General features: G+C 35.4%; 1 protein-coding gene across 2 annotated transcripts in view; it reads left to right on the forward strand.

The window, feature by feature from the left end:
- The window catches only part of STK3 (serine/threonine kinase 3), a 264867-nt gene that overhangs the window by 79529 nt on the left and 168277 nt on the right, over nucleotides 1–17061 (forward strand). For both annotated transcript variants that reach the window (XM_046642576.1, XM_046642577.1), the window contains exons 5-6: nucleotides 83–247; nucleotides 781–948. In XM_046642576.1, coding sequence (XP_046498532.1) covers nucleotides 83–247; nucleotides 781–948 — 333 coding nt within the window. The remainder of the gene's footprint in view (nucleotides 1–82; nucleotides 248–780; nucleotides 949–17061) is intronic.

The following is a 17061-nucleotide window of genomic DNA, read 5'->3' on the forward strand; positions in this document are numbered from 1 at the left end:
GAAATGCTTGTTACTAGTGCTCTCTTTTAAGAGTTTATATAACGTGGTATTTCAATCTAGTTTTTAAAATATCTCTTTCCAGTTAACAGAAGATGAAATTGCTACTATTCTTAAATCTACTTTGAAAGGACTAGAATATTTACACTTTATGAGAAAAATACACAGAGATATAAAAGCTGGAAATATTCTCCTCAATACAGAAGGGCATGCAAAATTGGCAGATTTTGGAGTGGCTGGTCAGTTAACAGTAAGTCTAATGATTTTGGAAACACTTTTGGTTCATATGTTCAGGTTTGATTGTGACTAAACTTTGATAACATCTTTTTGGGGGTATGGAAAGAAATGCATAACTTCATTGTTCTTGGGAAGAAGGAGCTATAATTTGAGCATTATTTATTAAATTAAAGTAATAATTATTTAGTAATAAGTATTATTTTTACTTTAAGAGACATTGAATGAGTGTGAAAATATATGTTGTCATTGAATTGCTTAAATGTTCAAAAAGGAAAGCTATATTGGTTCATTTCTGTAGCTTCTACTGTTATAATACTGTCTTTAATGAAGGTGGTAAGGATAGGTTACTTGTGGACTCTGGGTTATTTCAGAATTCAAAATTCCTAAATATGTCATGTCATAACTAGTTGAAGTTTTACAAAAATAGTTTCAGATATAATCTGTAGTATTTAAAGGTTTCACATACATAATTTAAAGACTGTCTTGGCAAATAGATTTCCTTAGTGTTTTTGTAGTAGTATTTAAATCTGTGTAATGTTTTTGCAGGATACTATGGCAAAACGCAATACTGTGATAGGAACTCCGTTTTGGATGGCTCCTGAGGTAATTCAAGAAATAGGCTATAACTGTGTGGCTGACATCTGGTCCCTTGGCATTACTTCTATAGAAATGGCTGAAGGAAAGCCTCCATATGCTGATATACATCCGATGAGGGTAAGAAAATGATGGTTTACTAAAAATGTCAATGTTAAAAGTGTTGCACTTTTGTAATGTCAGTGTAAGTAAATATAAAATAAGTAAATTAATTTGACAAAGGTTCTGTGCAAAAAATAGTAAAATTATCTGTCAAAAGTTAGTGACTGTTAATGTCTCTCCTCCCACATCCTTAATTGTGAGTAAATAAGTGAAGGCTATATTGTCTCTACAATCATTGTTTTTCTGCCCAAGAAATATACCTGTAAAGTTTTCCTGTACTCTTCAATGGAAGAAAGTTGATCAGTTTGCTGTATTCTTCAGCTCATTGTATTCTCAATGTGGCAGTGGAGGTTTTGGAAGGAATTGATTCTTACTTTTCTACCCACCCTGCAAATTCTGCCTTTCGATATTTTTTGTTTCTCCCCTTTTTCTTCTCTGGTCTGTCTAATACTAAAAAATTCCTGATTTCTAATATTGCTATGTACCTGTAAGCAAATTAATCTTATTTCTTTACTTAGTGCTTAGTGAGAAAATAGAATTCCTTTTTTGAACATTATTATATGCATCTGTGATCTCTTTTTCCAGGATAATTTTTGAGTTTGAAGTGTATGCCTTGCATAGTCAAGTCTAATTGCCTATGCTTTAGGGTTTGTGATGATAGTTTCTAGGTTTATTAGTATGCAAATCTCAATTCGTTAGAGATAAGTACATTTATCTTTGTAAGCTTATTGCCCCCTAGTGGCTGTAGTCATCTCAAGAAGAAAGGATAGGAATGAAGGGAAAGAGAGAGACAGAGAGAGAGAGAGGGAGAGAGTGTGTGTGTGTGTGTGTAGAGAAGAGAAGATGTTGTCAGGAGGACTGGAGAATTAATGTGAAATTAATAGATGGTGAGGAAAAGGATGCAGTATTTTAGAATATCTGAAGAAGAATAAATTGGAATTATATCTGATATTACAATGCTGTTGTGGATTGAATTTCAATAATGTAGGTAATAGTATACTATACTGAAAATATTTAAAAATCTGCCTGCCACATTTAAAGAAAATTCTTTGAGTAAGACAATTGTATGCAATATGTATCATTTTTCTTGTGTGTATAAATTCCTTTTGCTAAATTGACAAATAATAACATGCATTGTTTGAAAATAGCATGAGAAACAAGATTGGCATAAAATCAGTAACAAACTCTCATTTCTTCTCTGATTATTAGTTGTTTTTGGTACTTTTAGTTAGGATGTTTTTAGGGTGATCCTCAAACTAGATATATTAGAGTTTGAGTTAGTGCGATTAAATTATCCAAGGCAACCTAGCTAAGTGCCAGAGCCCGGATTTAACTCAGGACTTAGATTATTACTGTTCTGCTTCCTCCTTGTATAAAGCTTATTTTTTCTAATTAAATAGTTTAACATATTAGGTTTGACCCTAAGGTTGTCTCTCTAGCAGATAACAAAGAATTGTAATATGTGGCCTCTGCCTTCTAGGATCTTAAAATATCATGACAGTTTGAATTAACACATATGAATTAGCAAAAATATACTTGTAAATAGTATTTATCTTTAAAATTCTATCTATCTTGCAGACTTTCTAGGATGCCTTGCTTACTTTTTTCTACCAGTCCAAATCCTACCCATTTCTGAAGTCCCAACACAGATTTTATTTTTATATAGAGCCCTCCTTGATAGCTACCACCTAAGTAGATTGTTCTTTTTCCTCACAATTTGTCTATAGACCATTCTTGACTCCACAGTTCTTTGGACAGTTTATCAAGTGTTGGCTTGTGAATTTCCAAACACAATGTGGTTTTAAGTTGCTATGTAAATTATGTTATCATTATTTAACTTTTCTCATATTTGTGAACTACTTTTACAAATTTGAGTAAGAACTCCAAGTATTGGGAAACTGTCAAGATTATATGGCAGATACCACTTTTCCAAAATTTGAATCTTCATTTGAAAGCTCAGGTTTTATCAGTGGCAACAAATACTATAGTTCTCCTTAAAATGACAGATTCACTTGGTTCATTTTTGAGAAAATATATCTGTCGCATACCCAAGTCTGAATAGCTATACTTCTTCTGCCAGTTATTCTTTCAAGTAAAAATGGTGTTCCTTGGAAAAAGAGTTGCAGCTTATTTAGCTTGCAATTCAATTACACGTGCTTTTCTTCAAGATATTTATTATTCTTCTGTATGCAGGGCAAGTGCTTTATGTGTGTTTCCCATTTTGTCACACAATATTAAAAAGATATGTAATCAAGGGTAAAAGTTTAATACAATTAATAATTTTCACTGCTTCATCAAGGTTTAGAATAGTTTGATGGGGAGTTGAGTGGGAGGATAAAAGAAAGAGCTGTCCATCAGAAAAAAGATTGTTGAGGGCCCAGCTAAAGTTGGAAAGTGAGAAATTGTAGTGTGTTCGATCCTAGTTTGTGGACTTTCCTCTAGCAATGCTTAGAAGTGGAGTGGAGTGCATTATGGTCTTGAACCCAGGTTTGGGTTTTAGTGAATGAGTATCTTGGAAGGATGAGGCTACAAGGAATTTAAGGGTGCTGTTGAGAGAGTAGTGCAGGTGGTTCCCAATGGGGTACAGCCTGGAGAGAGATGAGAGAATATAAGGAAATGGAGAGATCAAGGAGCTAGACAGTGTTCTCCATTCTTGCTGCATAGCAGCCACCTGGGAAGCTTTGAAAAAATTCTAGTGATTGAGTCTACTCCAAACCAATTAATCAGATCTCAGTCTTTTCATTGAGGTTAGAAAGCAGATAAAGTGGTAGTTAAGGTATGAAAAAGCTGGTATGATATGAAACTGAGTTTAGTGAGTAAAATATTGAAGGTTTCTTTTTCAGTTAAAAGTTTTTCTTTAACAGCTTCGTGAAATAAATATTTTAATCTCCATTTTAATGGGCGGATTGGATGAAATGGATATTTAAAGGATTATATTATTTGTTAAGATGACACAGTTTATAAGTGGTAGAACTGTGCTATAAACTCAAGCTAGTCCATGTTCTTGCCTAGACACCAAACAAATATCTTCTGTGTTTATATCTCAACTGTATGCAAATGGAAGAGTGGCTTGCAAAAATAAGAAATCTACAAATCATATAATCTCATCATTATTAATTTAAAATATGAACCTTCTAAGTTTTCCAGAGTGGCAGGATTTATGGACATATTTAATTTTTTGTCTTTTGTTCTCCACTCATTTTTTGGGTAGCAATATAGGCTAATGAAATAAGCAGTGGTCTACAAAGTTATCACAATACAATGAAGATGTAATTGGTGGAAAGACTCCTACAACAGATGGAAGCAAAGAATGCTAGTTATTTTAATATAAGTAAAGGATATTATACAACATACTGTGTATAGATGATTATCTAGAAAAGGAGATGAACTTAGAATGTGGTGGGCCAGCTTCCCTAGCCTCCATATCCTGGGGGATGCCCAGCCACTGTTGATACTATCTGATTAGAGTGAGTATTCTATTCAGTCTTTGTGAAAGTCCCTTTGCTAGTTCTCACAAGGGTGTAGCCCTTTCCACTATGCCTGCCCTCTAGATGCATATAATAGGAACCACCCCTGACCACCGATGCTGACTCCTAGACTCAGTGAACTGGGAGTTGGTTTCCTAGTCATTTTCTCAGACATTCCATCCTTTTAGTATGCCCAGGCTCCAGGGCTGCTTGAGACCCATTCTGGGTAGGTCAGCAAGAATTAGGGGCAAGAAGTGATGCATCAAGCTTGAATAATTTATAATGGAGTTGCTCCTGCCTAAATAGTTACAAATTAATATTGTTTTTCACCCATTAAGCTTTTTGTAGGACATATATTTTGAGAGAGGTGAAGAACTTAAAGATGGCACTAAATTAGAAAATGAAAGTGGTTAAGTTAAATTGGAACTTGACAGTTGATTGAGAATGGGTCTTTTGAAGGTGTTAAGGTCATTTGTTTTATGTGGTTTAGTTTATTAGTTTATCAAAGCTACTTTGTTTAATCATTCCTGAGAGAGAATAAGAGGTATTTGGAATATAGATGTTCAAGGAGGAATTTCCTAATAAAAAGAACTATTAAAAACACTAGATTTTTTTGATGGCAAGGGATAAACTCAATTTGTTAATTTTGATCGAACTATCTTTTTTCTTTTTTTAGAGTCACTTGTAGTGTATACAAAGCAAATCTTCACTGTGGTGGGTAGTAATAACTATCTGTCTAGTAAAGGGCAGCAATGAAGTACACATTAAAACATGTAAAGCTTTGTAAACAGGAGAGGGATGAAAATGTGTCACATCTAGCTGTTAGATTAAAATTAATGAGTAATGGCAAAAAGAAGTAAATTTATATCCAGCTCTTAGATTAAAATTAATGTGTAATGGCAAAGCAAGTAAATCTGCTGAAAATGTTAGGGGCAACAAATTTTATCAAAACCCAGTTTATTTTAAAAAGTTAAATATGAAGCCACAAAATTAATTTTGGTCAGTTAAATAAAAGATTAATAAAATTTAATTTTGAATTCAGTTAACCACAAACTTCTGTGGGGATCAGTTTTCTATCTTTCTCAGCCCTGTAGGAAATGTAATTTTCAAAAAATCAGGAAATGAGTGATTAGTATCATTTTTCTGAATATGTATCACTGTACTCCTCCACCAAACCCAAGCACTTTATTCCTGAGACATCGCTAAGACCCTACTGATTTTTTTGTTGTTGTTGAGGACGATTAGCCTTGAGCTAACATCTGCTGCCAATCCTCCTCTTTTTGCTGAGGAAGACTGGCCCTGAGCTAACATCCGTGCCCATCTTCCTCTGCTTTATGCGTGGGATGCCTACCACAGCATGGCTTGCCAAGCGGTGCTGTGTCCACACCTGGGATCGAATTGCGAACCCCGGGCCACCAAAGCAGAACGTGCACACTTAACTGCTGCGCCACTGGCTGGCCCCCATACTGATTCTTTTAAATACAGTTTTGCTTTTGTTTTGTTTTGTTTTACAAGCTTTTGTGTTTGGTTACCTGTTGCTAAGCATATTGAAAGAGGTAAGAAAAGAACTGTTTGAGTCAGACTAAGGACACAGGCAAAGTGACAGATGATTTCTTGACATCAACTGAAGGAAAAAAATCAAAATCAAACTAAGAATTTTGCTTCTACACAATATAATACTGAATGTTTATTACCTTTTAAAACTAAGATGTACAAATACATAGTATATTCTAGAAGGATTTATGTTAAGTGTGACTTGAGACACTTGGAGGCATTTAAGTGGCAATTTTCTGCAAATTGAATTTATATACAACTTGACAATCTTTGTTTGAGAGTAAAGGAGGCATTATTTTAGACTTATAAAAGGGTCTCTCTCTGTCTATATATGTTTATGTCCTAACATTACTTACTTATGAAGAAAGGAACCCTGTAGATATTTTCAACATGGAAAAGTTATTTTTGATGAATCGTGTTTTTGAAAATGATATCTTTCTTTCCTGAAAAACCTTTTTCTTAACCTGGCTATTTTTTCTAGCTAGCCTGTCCACCTCCCACTTTTTTTGAGAAACATACATTTTAATAAGTAAAATAAATGGTCCAGTATGTGCAAGGTGAAAACAGACATTAGGAGAGAAAAAAATCACTCTTTATGGTGCATATTAAAAAATAAAACACACTCACAATAGCATCCCTCATTGCAAATCACGTGGCACTACTTTTTTCACAACTAAGTATACTCCTAATCCAACACAATTTCTTTAAAAAAAAAAAGATACAAAAAGGTAGTTATACCATGTCGAGTGAAAACTCAGTTAATCGTTTTCTAATTAAAGTGAATCCATGACTCCATTCTTGCTCAGTTAATAGTAAAATTAGGTTGAGAAATTGTGGAAGACTGGGGCTGGGGTTGGAGTGAGAGTTGAGTAATACCATTCCTAGACCCAGCACACCTACACCTCTTCCAGTCCCTACTGTATATGGTTCGGTAGACACCAGGGCCATCTTAGTGTGTGTGCATGGCACTGTCTCTTGGAAGATTTCTCATAATCATTTTACACAGTTGGCAGAGGACCAGTATTTTTGTTTCCTCTGGAAGTGGACGAAGGAATATGGTGTTAATTTACAGAATTAAAATTTCCTGATAGGAAGGTCCTGGATGAAGACCTCTGTCTTAAAGTTTGGGATAGTGGGGTGCAGCCTTTCCCTATGGTCTGACCTCTCAGTGCCCCAGTAGGGGCGCTGTGCTAGATCCCTGAGACACTGAGCCAGGAGCATGCAGCAGACCATGCTCCTGTTCTGCCCAGGATGGGGGACTTCAACACTTTGTCCTTGGACATCGTTTGGCCAGGAATTACAGCTTAGTGGCGAAGGCCAGGTCTCTCCGTTTTCTCTTGCTTTTCATAGTTAAATTTTGGCTTGAATGACATGTTCTCTTCTTAGGAGGTCTACTCTCACTTTTTATTTTGTCTTTTTACCTCCTATGATAGTTTCCTAGGGTTGTCGTAACAAATTACCACAAATTTGGTGGCTTGAAACAACATAAATTTATTCTCTTACAATTCTGGAGGCCAGAAATCCAAAATCAAGGTTTGACGGGCTGCACTCCCTCCAGAGGCTCTAAGAAAATTTGTTTTTTGCCCCTTCCGGCTTTTGGTGGCTGCCGGCAATTCTTGGCACTCCTTGGATTATAGCTGCATCACTCTAGTCTCTGCTTACGTACATCTTCACATTGCCTTCTTCTCTGTGAGTCTGTGTCTTTTCCCCTTGTGTTTGTCTCAAATATCTTTCTGCCTTTCTCTTAAAAGGACCCTTGTCATTGGATTTAGGGCCCATTCAGATAATCCAGGATGATCTCTTCCTTTCAGGATCCTTAACTTAATTGCGTCTGCAGAGATCCTTTATTTCCAAATATGGTCACTTTCAGAGGTTCCAGTAATTAGGATATGGACATATCTTTAAGGGGGGGTACCATCCAATCTACTGCACACTCTACAATATATTCTCCTCTTTCAAATTATATGTCGTTTAAGATTAATAATGACTAATTTCAGGACATATTGCCTTGTCTTTCTGTCCTTTTTTTTTATTGTGATAAAATGTACATAACATAAAATTTACTATTTTAATTATTTTTAAGTATACAATTCAGTGGCATTAAGTATATTCACGTTGTTGCAAAACTATCACACTGTCTTTTTATAGAAACTTATCTCAAACGGAAACTGTACCCATTAAACAGTAACTCTCTATTATTCCCTCCCCACAACACCTCATTACCACTGTTCTTCTTTCTGTCTCTATGAATTTGACTGTTTCAAGCCTCTCATGTAAGTGACGTCATACAATATTTGTCCTTTTGTGTCTGACTCTTTTCAATTAACATAATGTTTTCAAAGTTCATCCATGCTGTAGCGTATATCAGAATTCATTCTTTTTTAAGGCTGAATAATATTCCATGATATGTATATACCATATTTTGTTTATCTATTCATCCATTCATGGACACTTCGTTGCTTCTACCTTTTGGCTATTGTGAATAATGCTGCTATGAACATGGGTGTACAATTATCGCTTTGAGACTCTACTTTCAGTTGTTATGGGTATATACCCAGCACTGAGATTGCTGGATCATATGGTAGTTTTATGTTTAATTTTTTGAGGAACCTCCATACTATTTTTCACAGTGCTGTACCATTTTACATTTCCACCAGCAATGCACAAGAGTTCCAGTTTCTCCACATTCTTGCCAACACTTATTTTCTGTTGTTTTGATAATAGCCATCCTAATGGGTGTAAAGTGGTATCTCATTGTGGTTTTGATTTGCATTTCCCTAATAACTAGTGATGTTGAGCATCTTTTCATACACTTGTTTGCCCATTTGTGTATCTTCTTTGGAGAAGTGTCTATTTTTATTGGGTTGTTTGTTTTGTTGTTGTTGAGTTTCTGGTCTCATTTTTATTGACTTTTCTCAAGTATCAATCTACCTTTCTCTATTTACTGGCTCGATTTGTGCATGTATACTCTATGATGTCCACACATTGACACAGATGCCTAATGATGCATTTCTCAGAATGTCTCCCCGTGAAGTGATGCATGACTGTATAATACTTTGCTGTATGCAGTAGGTGTGTTCTGAAGAAGTTGTGTAAATACTTAATAGTTGTAAATCAGTATTTTAAATAATTTGGATTTTTTAAAAAATAATTTTTAATGATTCCTTTAGTAATGAGAATAACACTCTTAAAACTTATCTGCCGTCTAATTGTGTATATTTTTATGGTGGGACACACCCATTTTAGTAGTAATACAAAATTTAATCATTAATATTAAAATAGTTTTTATTTAGAATTAATGTTAAAATGGAGGAAATGCACATTCTGTTGTGGAGGCAAGGAAGTAGACCTTTGGACCAATTGGAGAGTATGTTTGCTGCTCTACGTTGGTTATTTTGTGTCAGAGAAATGAAATGCCGTCTAAGTATGGATGTTTGAATTTTGAAGACAAGTATCCTGGAATTTTCCTCCTGTATTCTTTTATTTCAGTTCCCCCTTCCTTTATTCCTTTCTACAAATATTTAGTACACATTTATTGCACGGCAGTTGGACTTTGAGGATGTAGTGCTAAGCAGAGCAGACGTGTTTCCTGTTCTCTTGGAACTTCCAGTCCAGCAATAATTAGCATTCTACTACTAAAGTTACATTGCTTTTCTTGTGTGTATGTGTGTTTGTTTAGGGGGCATAGATATATTCAGTTATTTAGAATATCAGACCATACATACACTGTAACAGCTTTTATTCAATTATATGTGTATGTATATTATCAATTACATAGATCATGTGGCTGTAGATCAGAGTTTTATCATTTTGTCATTACATACATCACTTGTTTTTCTCCTGTGCACTTATTCTCATCTTCCTTTTTCCTCTGTTCTTCCCACTGTTGGCTTTCCTTCCTTTGGCTGTCCTCTGTCCCCTGACAGCGTGTGTACACGAATACTCACACAGTACCCTTCCCACCTGTGCTTTTCTTTCTTTTCATATTGCTTGTCTTCCTCCGTATCTTATGTTTTTCTGCTTGATTATTTTAAGTGATACCTTGATTCTGTTAACCATACTTTCAGATCAGAAATAGCCAAGGATCCAGAGGAGTGGGGCAAATTAGATTATTGGAGAATTTCAGTACTACTTCTAGGACATATGGTTTTTTGCTCTGTTTGAAAGTTAACATTCTTCTGCCCTGTGGTCCTAATACATGTGGGAGTACCAGGCATTCCAGCCCCTAAACTGGGGATTAAGGTTTATTACAGTGAATTTGAGCATATTTCTGTCTGGTTGGAGATATTATTCTTGAAGCAATGAACAAGCAAGGAGAACAGAATAAACAGATTTCAGCTTCTCTTGGTTGAGCCTGCTGGAGTCATCCCTGAGAGTTTCCCAGGGAAGACAAATTCCTACTGTTAATTGATGGTCAAACCTTGCGGTTGGTGTTGGCAAATACTGTGTAAACGTGATTAGTTTGGTAACTATTGAGGAGCAATCATCATTTTCCTACTAATATGCAAATTATGTGAATATGAATGGTAGTTTTGGAGATGTATTTCCATTAAACATTGCTTAGAGAAAGAATTATTGGGAAAGAATTACACTAGACTCTGTCTTTTTAAGCTTTTAATGTGATATACTGACAGAGGCAATATTTCTCTGCATTTGTATGGAAGCATTTACAGGAGACAGTTTAAGATGATTTATTAATGATTGAAAGATGGCATTTACATTTCAGACTTTTTTGACTGTGATCCACAGTATGAAATATATTTCACAGTGTGATCCATTATCTGCATGTGTGTGTGCATATTCATGCACTCACACACACAACTGAAACAAAATATACATAAAGCAGTACTTACCTATGCATGTGCGTAGTGTGGATCACTATTTGTGATCCACTCTGATTTCTGTCTATCCCCGTCTTCTCTTCTCTTTTTCCATTCTATTTCATTAACAAAAAAGTAGGTGGTTCAAATCCGTTAAATTGATTTCATGACCTGGTATTGGTTTGTAGCTTGTATTTGTAGAGCAAGAATCACTGTACTAGGTTTTGGAAATCTGAATTCTTCCAAAGCCATAATGCTTTCATTGTTGCCACATAGTAGTGGTGTGACCTGGTGTTTGAGACTTGTGAGTCCTCAATCAGTTTTGTGATCTATGAATTAGTTGTAATGGACAACTACAACTGAACTCTGTGTCCAGTTCATGGAATTGTTGTGAAGATCAGGTAAGATAATGTAAATGAGCAATACATGTAAAATATTAAATACTATAGAATTATTAGGTAGCATTATTAAGTTACTTTTCAAGTCTTGTGTTGAGATTATAAATGAGTGCAAGTTCTTGCAAAGGGTACTTATTTACTAATATTTACCATTGTCACTTAAGGAGCATTTGGCTATGGAAAGGATCAGGCAGTTGCTTTATCATCACTTGACTTTGTTTTAGGGTATCCAGTAGGGTTGGAGTTATTGGGACCTTACAAAGTACCCAAAGAGTTTATTGCCAGCTGGAAGCTTTTAAGCCCTTGCTTATGGTTGCTGAGATGACTTCTACAGCCTCTACTGGAAATGATATGGAAATAGTGAGCCCATGAGCACAGAGATACAGGTGACTCTCTCTTTTCTAACTTCAGGACAGACTGTGATATACAGATGTTTTCCACTTTCTTTTCACTACATACTCAGCTCAGTGATGGAAACTGATTCACAAGAGAGTAGGATGAGCTTTTCCTGGGGCAGAGAATTCAGAGTGAGTAAACCCCCTGAAATTGCACTCAAATATTGGTGTTTGTGCAGATGTGCATTTTTCTGTTGAGAGAGTTCATAATTTCCGTCAAATGAAAATGAAAGCTCTCTGGGACTGGCCCCATGCTGAGTGGTTAAGTTTGCCCGCTCCACTTCGGTGGCCCAGGATTTTGCTTGTTTGGATCCTGGGTGCGGACATGGCACTGCTCATCACGTCATGCTGAGGCACTGTCCCACATAGCAAAACCAGAGACACTCACAGCTAGAGTATACAACTATGTACTGCAGGGCTTTGGGGAGAAGAAGAAGAAAAAAAAAATATTGTCAACAGATGTTAGCTCAGGTGCCAATCTTTAAAAAAAAAAGAAATAAGAGCTCTTTGAAGCAAGGGTTTCTTGATACAAAAGATTGAGGAGTGTGGCTTTCAATAATAATATCAGTGACCCTCAAGAGAGTTTTATGTTACGTTATATATATTTAGGATATGGTTTCGTTTACTATTTGCTTCATCACAGCACATCACTGTTCTGTGTTTTAATCTGAAACTGATAAACATGTATGCATATGGCATCTATGATCCCCCCGCCAGCTCCCCACTGCCCAATACTGTTTTACTTCTGGAAAGGTTAGTTTTAGATATGTCTAGTTACTATCTGAAGGTCCGTATTCTACTAATTAAAGTAACCTTTCTCTGACTTCTCATATCACCTTTTCTATGACTTTCTGATGGCCCTTTTTAACATACTATGTATTATCATAGTTATTATGTAGTTGTCTTATTTCCCCTACAACATCTAAGTTTTAAATGCAAGCGTGTTTCATCTTAGTGTCTCTAATTGAACCTAGCAGAGTGACTTAATACATAAGAGTATCCAATAAATATTTTTGTTGAATGTGTGTTCAATTCCCTTTCCTATCTCAAAGGTACTTCTTTGGTGTTAATATTGAAATCCGGCAAGCTCAGATTCTTCTTTCTTACAATAATAAATGTTGCACTTAGGATAAGAGTCAGTGTAATAAACTAAAAAATGAAAGTAAGTGAATGCTAATAAAATACAACTTGAAAGGCATATCATCCCTTATAGCTTGACTTTCAGACTTTTACAAAGAGCAGTTTATTTATTTAAAATTTAAATTTTAAATTGATATAATTCATATAATTTTTTTTGGTACTTTAAATCCTGTTCCCTTCTTGAAGGAGATCAGAAAGAGTAGTTGAGCTCCCTTAGTGTTGGCCTGTGGACAGTAGCTTTGGTTTTGCTAATGGGAATATAATTGTTACGTTTTGTTGAAGACTCATGTCTTAAAAGCAATTATATAGACTTACCATATTGATCTAGTAAGTTTTGTTTTGCTTTTAGATCAGTCATAGAAACTGTTGAGGCTAGAGGCCTATGCTAACATTTATTTTAGAAGACATAAGTATCTTGGTGTGTGCGTTGGGGGAGGTTGGGAGGTATCTGAGATCAGGTGTTGACTTTGTACTTTCAAGTGTGTAACACTTAAAAATTCATAGTAGTTTTGGAAAATTTGCTATCTACAGCAAATTTGACTTTTGAAATTATGGCTAGACAGAAATATTTTAAAAAATGAAGATAGTTAAGATATACTTAAAAAAATTTGTATTTTAGTTAAATTCCTGCAGAGTAGGATTCTTCAGCTGCCTTAGAGGACTCTATTAATTACAGATCAATGATTTGATTATGTTAACTTAGTTTTCAATATGACTTTTATATAAATAGAATCATCTTTGTTACATCTGGGATCATTTAAATAGCATAATTACATGTAGTTGTGCTGCATAATGAAAGGTAAGGGATAAATTATCAGGTGACTTTATAAGCATTACAGTAAGTGATTTATAAATTGAAGGTCACTATTTTAATTGGAAGGTTTGTGAATCTCTTAAATTCTGTAATCAAATGAACGATATCAAAGGAACAAGTAATTTAACATAACAATTGTGGCTTACTCTGAACATATGTTCCTGTTAATAAGTTGCATTATGGTCTTTAAGGACTTGTGTGTAGTTAGTACATTTTGGTTCATTTGATACCTACAGTTTTTCTTAATTTTTATTAGTGAGTTGTTACAGTGGTTAACAAGAAATACACAGATTTAAGTTGCAATAGTTTTCCCAGGGTTATATGATCTAACTTCACAAGCTTCTTGGACATATGTAGATGCTTTTCTATTTTGCTTTAGTTATGACATACAATTGATATAGGCAAGCATGAAAGCTTGGGCAAATTTTCATTGCTTTTTCTGGATCTTGCTCAGGTTCTGTGGTATTTATGTAAAGCACAATTTTGTTACTTGGGAATGCATGTTGAAATTATCATGTGCACTATTTTGCTGTAGGCCCATTGGCACTACCACAAAGGTAATACACTGCCAGTAGGCCATTTCCTTGTCGGCTGCATTTACAATTTAATAGAAATATTACATGACTTTTTAAACAAGTGTTTTGGCAGGGAGGAAATGGCAGATTCCATACAAACAAGCATAGCTTCCTTTCCTTAACCACACTCCAGCTACTCAAGAAATTGTGCTTGGTTTCAAATTGGGATTTTGGGAGTAGAATGGGAAGCCAGGTTGAAACAGGAATGACATTGATATTAGCTATAAAATAGTTATGTATTTTTAACTGCTGACTTTTATTACTGTATCATTTCAGTGAGTGACAACCAGTGTATTTCTGAATTAGAGCTGAAGGTATTTTTGTGCAGTTCATCTGGCTGAGAATATCTGATTTTGATTGGTTGAAAAGGTCAGGACCACCAGATAGGCTCTAGGATGTTAGTATTGCTCTTTATAGTTTTTTTTTGTAGTTTTGGCTTTGCTGTGTAAATTGGTCCTTCGTGACATTTGCCAGCCACTACTTCTTTTATATCAACTATGATTGTATTGAGAAGATGAATCACCTTGGGGATTAGAGAATATGGAAAGCAAATTTGGTAGGCTTGTTAGCACTGACATAAGCCATAGTGTATTCCCAGCATATCTTTTAGTTAGTTAATTTTAGTTCTCTGTTGTGTATTTCAAACTTGAAAGGTCACACTTAACACTTTTTTTTACTTGGATGTTATTCCATTGTATTCGACTCATATTTTGTTTATTTTTTTGCATCTTAAATCATTTGTAGTTTTGGATAAAATGCTGACCTTTTTGATTTTAAAGTATTTTATACTTTTGGAAACTGTCTATAGCAAAAAAAAAAAAAAAATTGTTCTTTACTTTTCAGCCTTTATTGTGGCCACATTCTGTTTTCTAGTGTAGATCCCAGCTTGTTCTTCTGTAGGGAAAGAGAACAGTTTATAGTTAGGCCTTTCCCCTTTTCTTTACTTATTGCTTCTGACTTCTTAGCCAACTTACCTGGCAGCTGTAGTGAGTTATGCTGCTGTGGTGTGGTAGAGACTGGCATTGGGTGTGTTCTTATAGCCATCACAGCATTGGCTTTTGTTATTTTCCATGTTTCAAATGGACATATGGACATCATATGTTCCACAGAGTACTGTACAAAGCCAATTTGAACTGTTTCCATTTGCCTCAAGTCCAATCATGATATTTATTTTTCCATGGCACTTACCCAGATTATCCATACCTCCTGCTTAGCTTGTGTCACTGCCACCATGGACTGTATTTTTTCTGATTGCTTCCATTTTTTCACAGTATCTAATTGCCTATTCCTCCTTAGCTTGCTTTGTACAGCATTGATTGATGTTTATAAAAATATCTCAAGATCTTTTAGATAACAGATACTCAGGTGCATAGCAGTATGGTATTCAGCTGTTTTTTGTTTATACATAAGGAAAGTTTTATATCCAACCTCATAGAATGGAATTGAATATTCTAGTGGAAAATATAGAAGAGTAACAGTATGGTTTTAGACACTATTGCTTACTTTTTAGTATCAACAATAACAGCAATGTGATCTCTCAGAGTCCCTTTGATATATCAAGTCAGGTCGTAATTTTATTTCTATAATTTGAAGAGAAGATTCTAGACATTCTCTTTTAAGCTTGAGAAAATATGGCTACGTTATTGTTTACCATAGCTGTACTTTGGCTCTCTAGCCCTCTGTAAAGTCATATTAGTTATCGATTTTCAGAATATGAATAAATGAGTTGCCGTCAGGTCATGACATTTGATGAGCCAACGATTACTGTGACTGGGAAGCTTTGGCTTTACACAGAAATGCATTTGTTCATTAATTCAGCAGATACTAACTGAGCACCTACTACGTGCTATTGACTGTTCTAAGTACTGAGGATGGAGCAGTAAAAAATAAGATGAAAATTTTTCTTTATTGAGCTTATGTTCTAATGAGGAAGAGAGATAATAAAGAAGAGAAATAAATACAACATCTAGTATGTTAGATAGTGATAAGTCCTGCAGTGGAAAAATTAAGCAAGGAATTGAGATAGGAGATCTCAAGATTACGGTGGAATGGTTGATGTATTATGTTGGATTGCCGGTGAAGGCCTCACTGAGAAGATGACACTTCCATAAACATTGAAGGAAATGAGGATATCTGGGTGCAGGATATACCAAGTAGAGTAACTAACTCCAAGTTCAATGATTCTAAAGTGAGAATGTGCCTGGCAACTCCTGGTACAAATCATGGAGACTTGAAGGTTACAGTAAATACTTCAACTTTTATTCTGAATGAGATGAGAAGTCACTGAGGATTTCTGAGTAGAGGAGTGATGTGAGAATAGCCTGAAGAGTTGTAAGGGTGGAATCACATAAACTAGTTTAGGAGACTTGTATAAACCAAGCAAGGGATGATGGTGAGTTGGATGAGGATGGTAGAAGCAGTGAAGCTAGTGAGAAGTAGTTGGTTTCGGGTATATTTTGAAAGTGAATTAACAGGATTTGTTGATGAATTAGGTACATGAGAACATTGACAATGCTAAAAAGCCTCTCTGCACAGCTTTGGAAGATGGTCCTTTTCCACTCTGTCAAAATATAGGACAGTAAACTGAATGGAATGTAGAGTTTGTTCTTCCAGGAAGCCCAACTATAGAAAAGAAGGAAGCTGTAAAGAAAGAAAGCAAAGTACAAAGAAGAGGGGGCCGGGCTGGTGCTGCAGCAGTTAAATTCACACATTCTCCTTCTCAGTGGCCCAGGGTTCGCCGGTTTGGATCCTGGGTGCAGATATGGTACCGCTTGGTAAACGCCATGCTGTGGTAGGCCTCCCATGTATAAAGTAGAGGAAGATGGGCATGGATGTTAGCTCAGGGCCAGCCTTCCTCAGAAAAAAAAGGAGGAGTGACAGTAGTTAGCTCAGGGCTAATCTTCCTAAAAAAAAAAAACAAATATAAAAAAGAAAATAAAAATCAATTGCACTTGTCCTACCTAGAGAT

Source organism: Equus quagga, chromosome 16 (assembly GCF_021613505.1).
Source record: "Equus quagga isolate Etosha38 chromosome 16, UCLA_HA_Equagga_1.0, whole genome shotgun sequence".
Taxonomy (NCBI): Eukaryota; Metazoa; Chordata; class Mammalia; order Perissodactyla; family Equidae; genus Equus; species Equus quagga.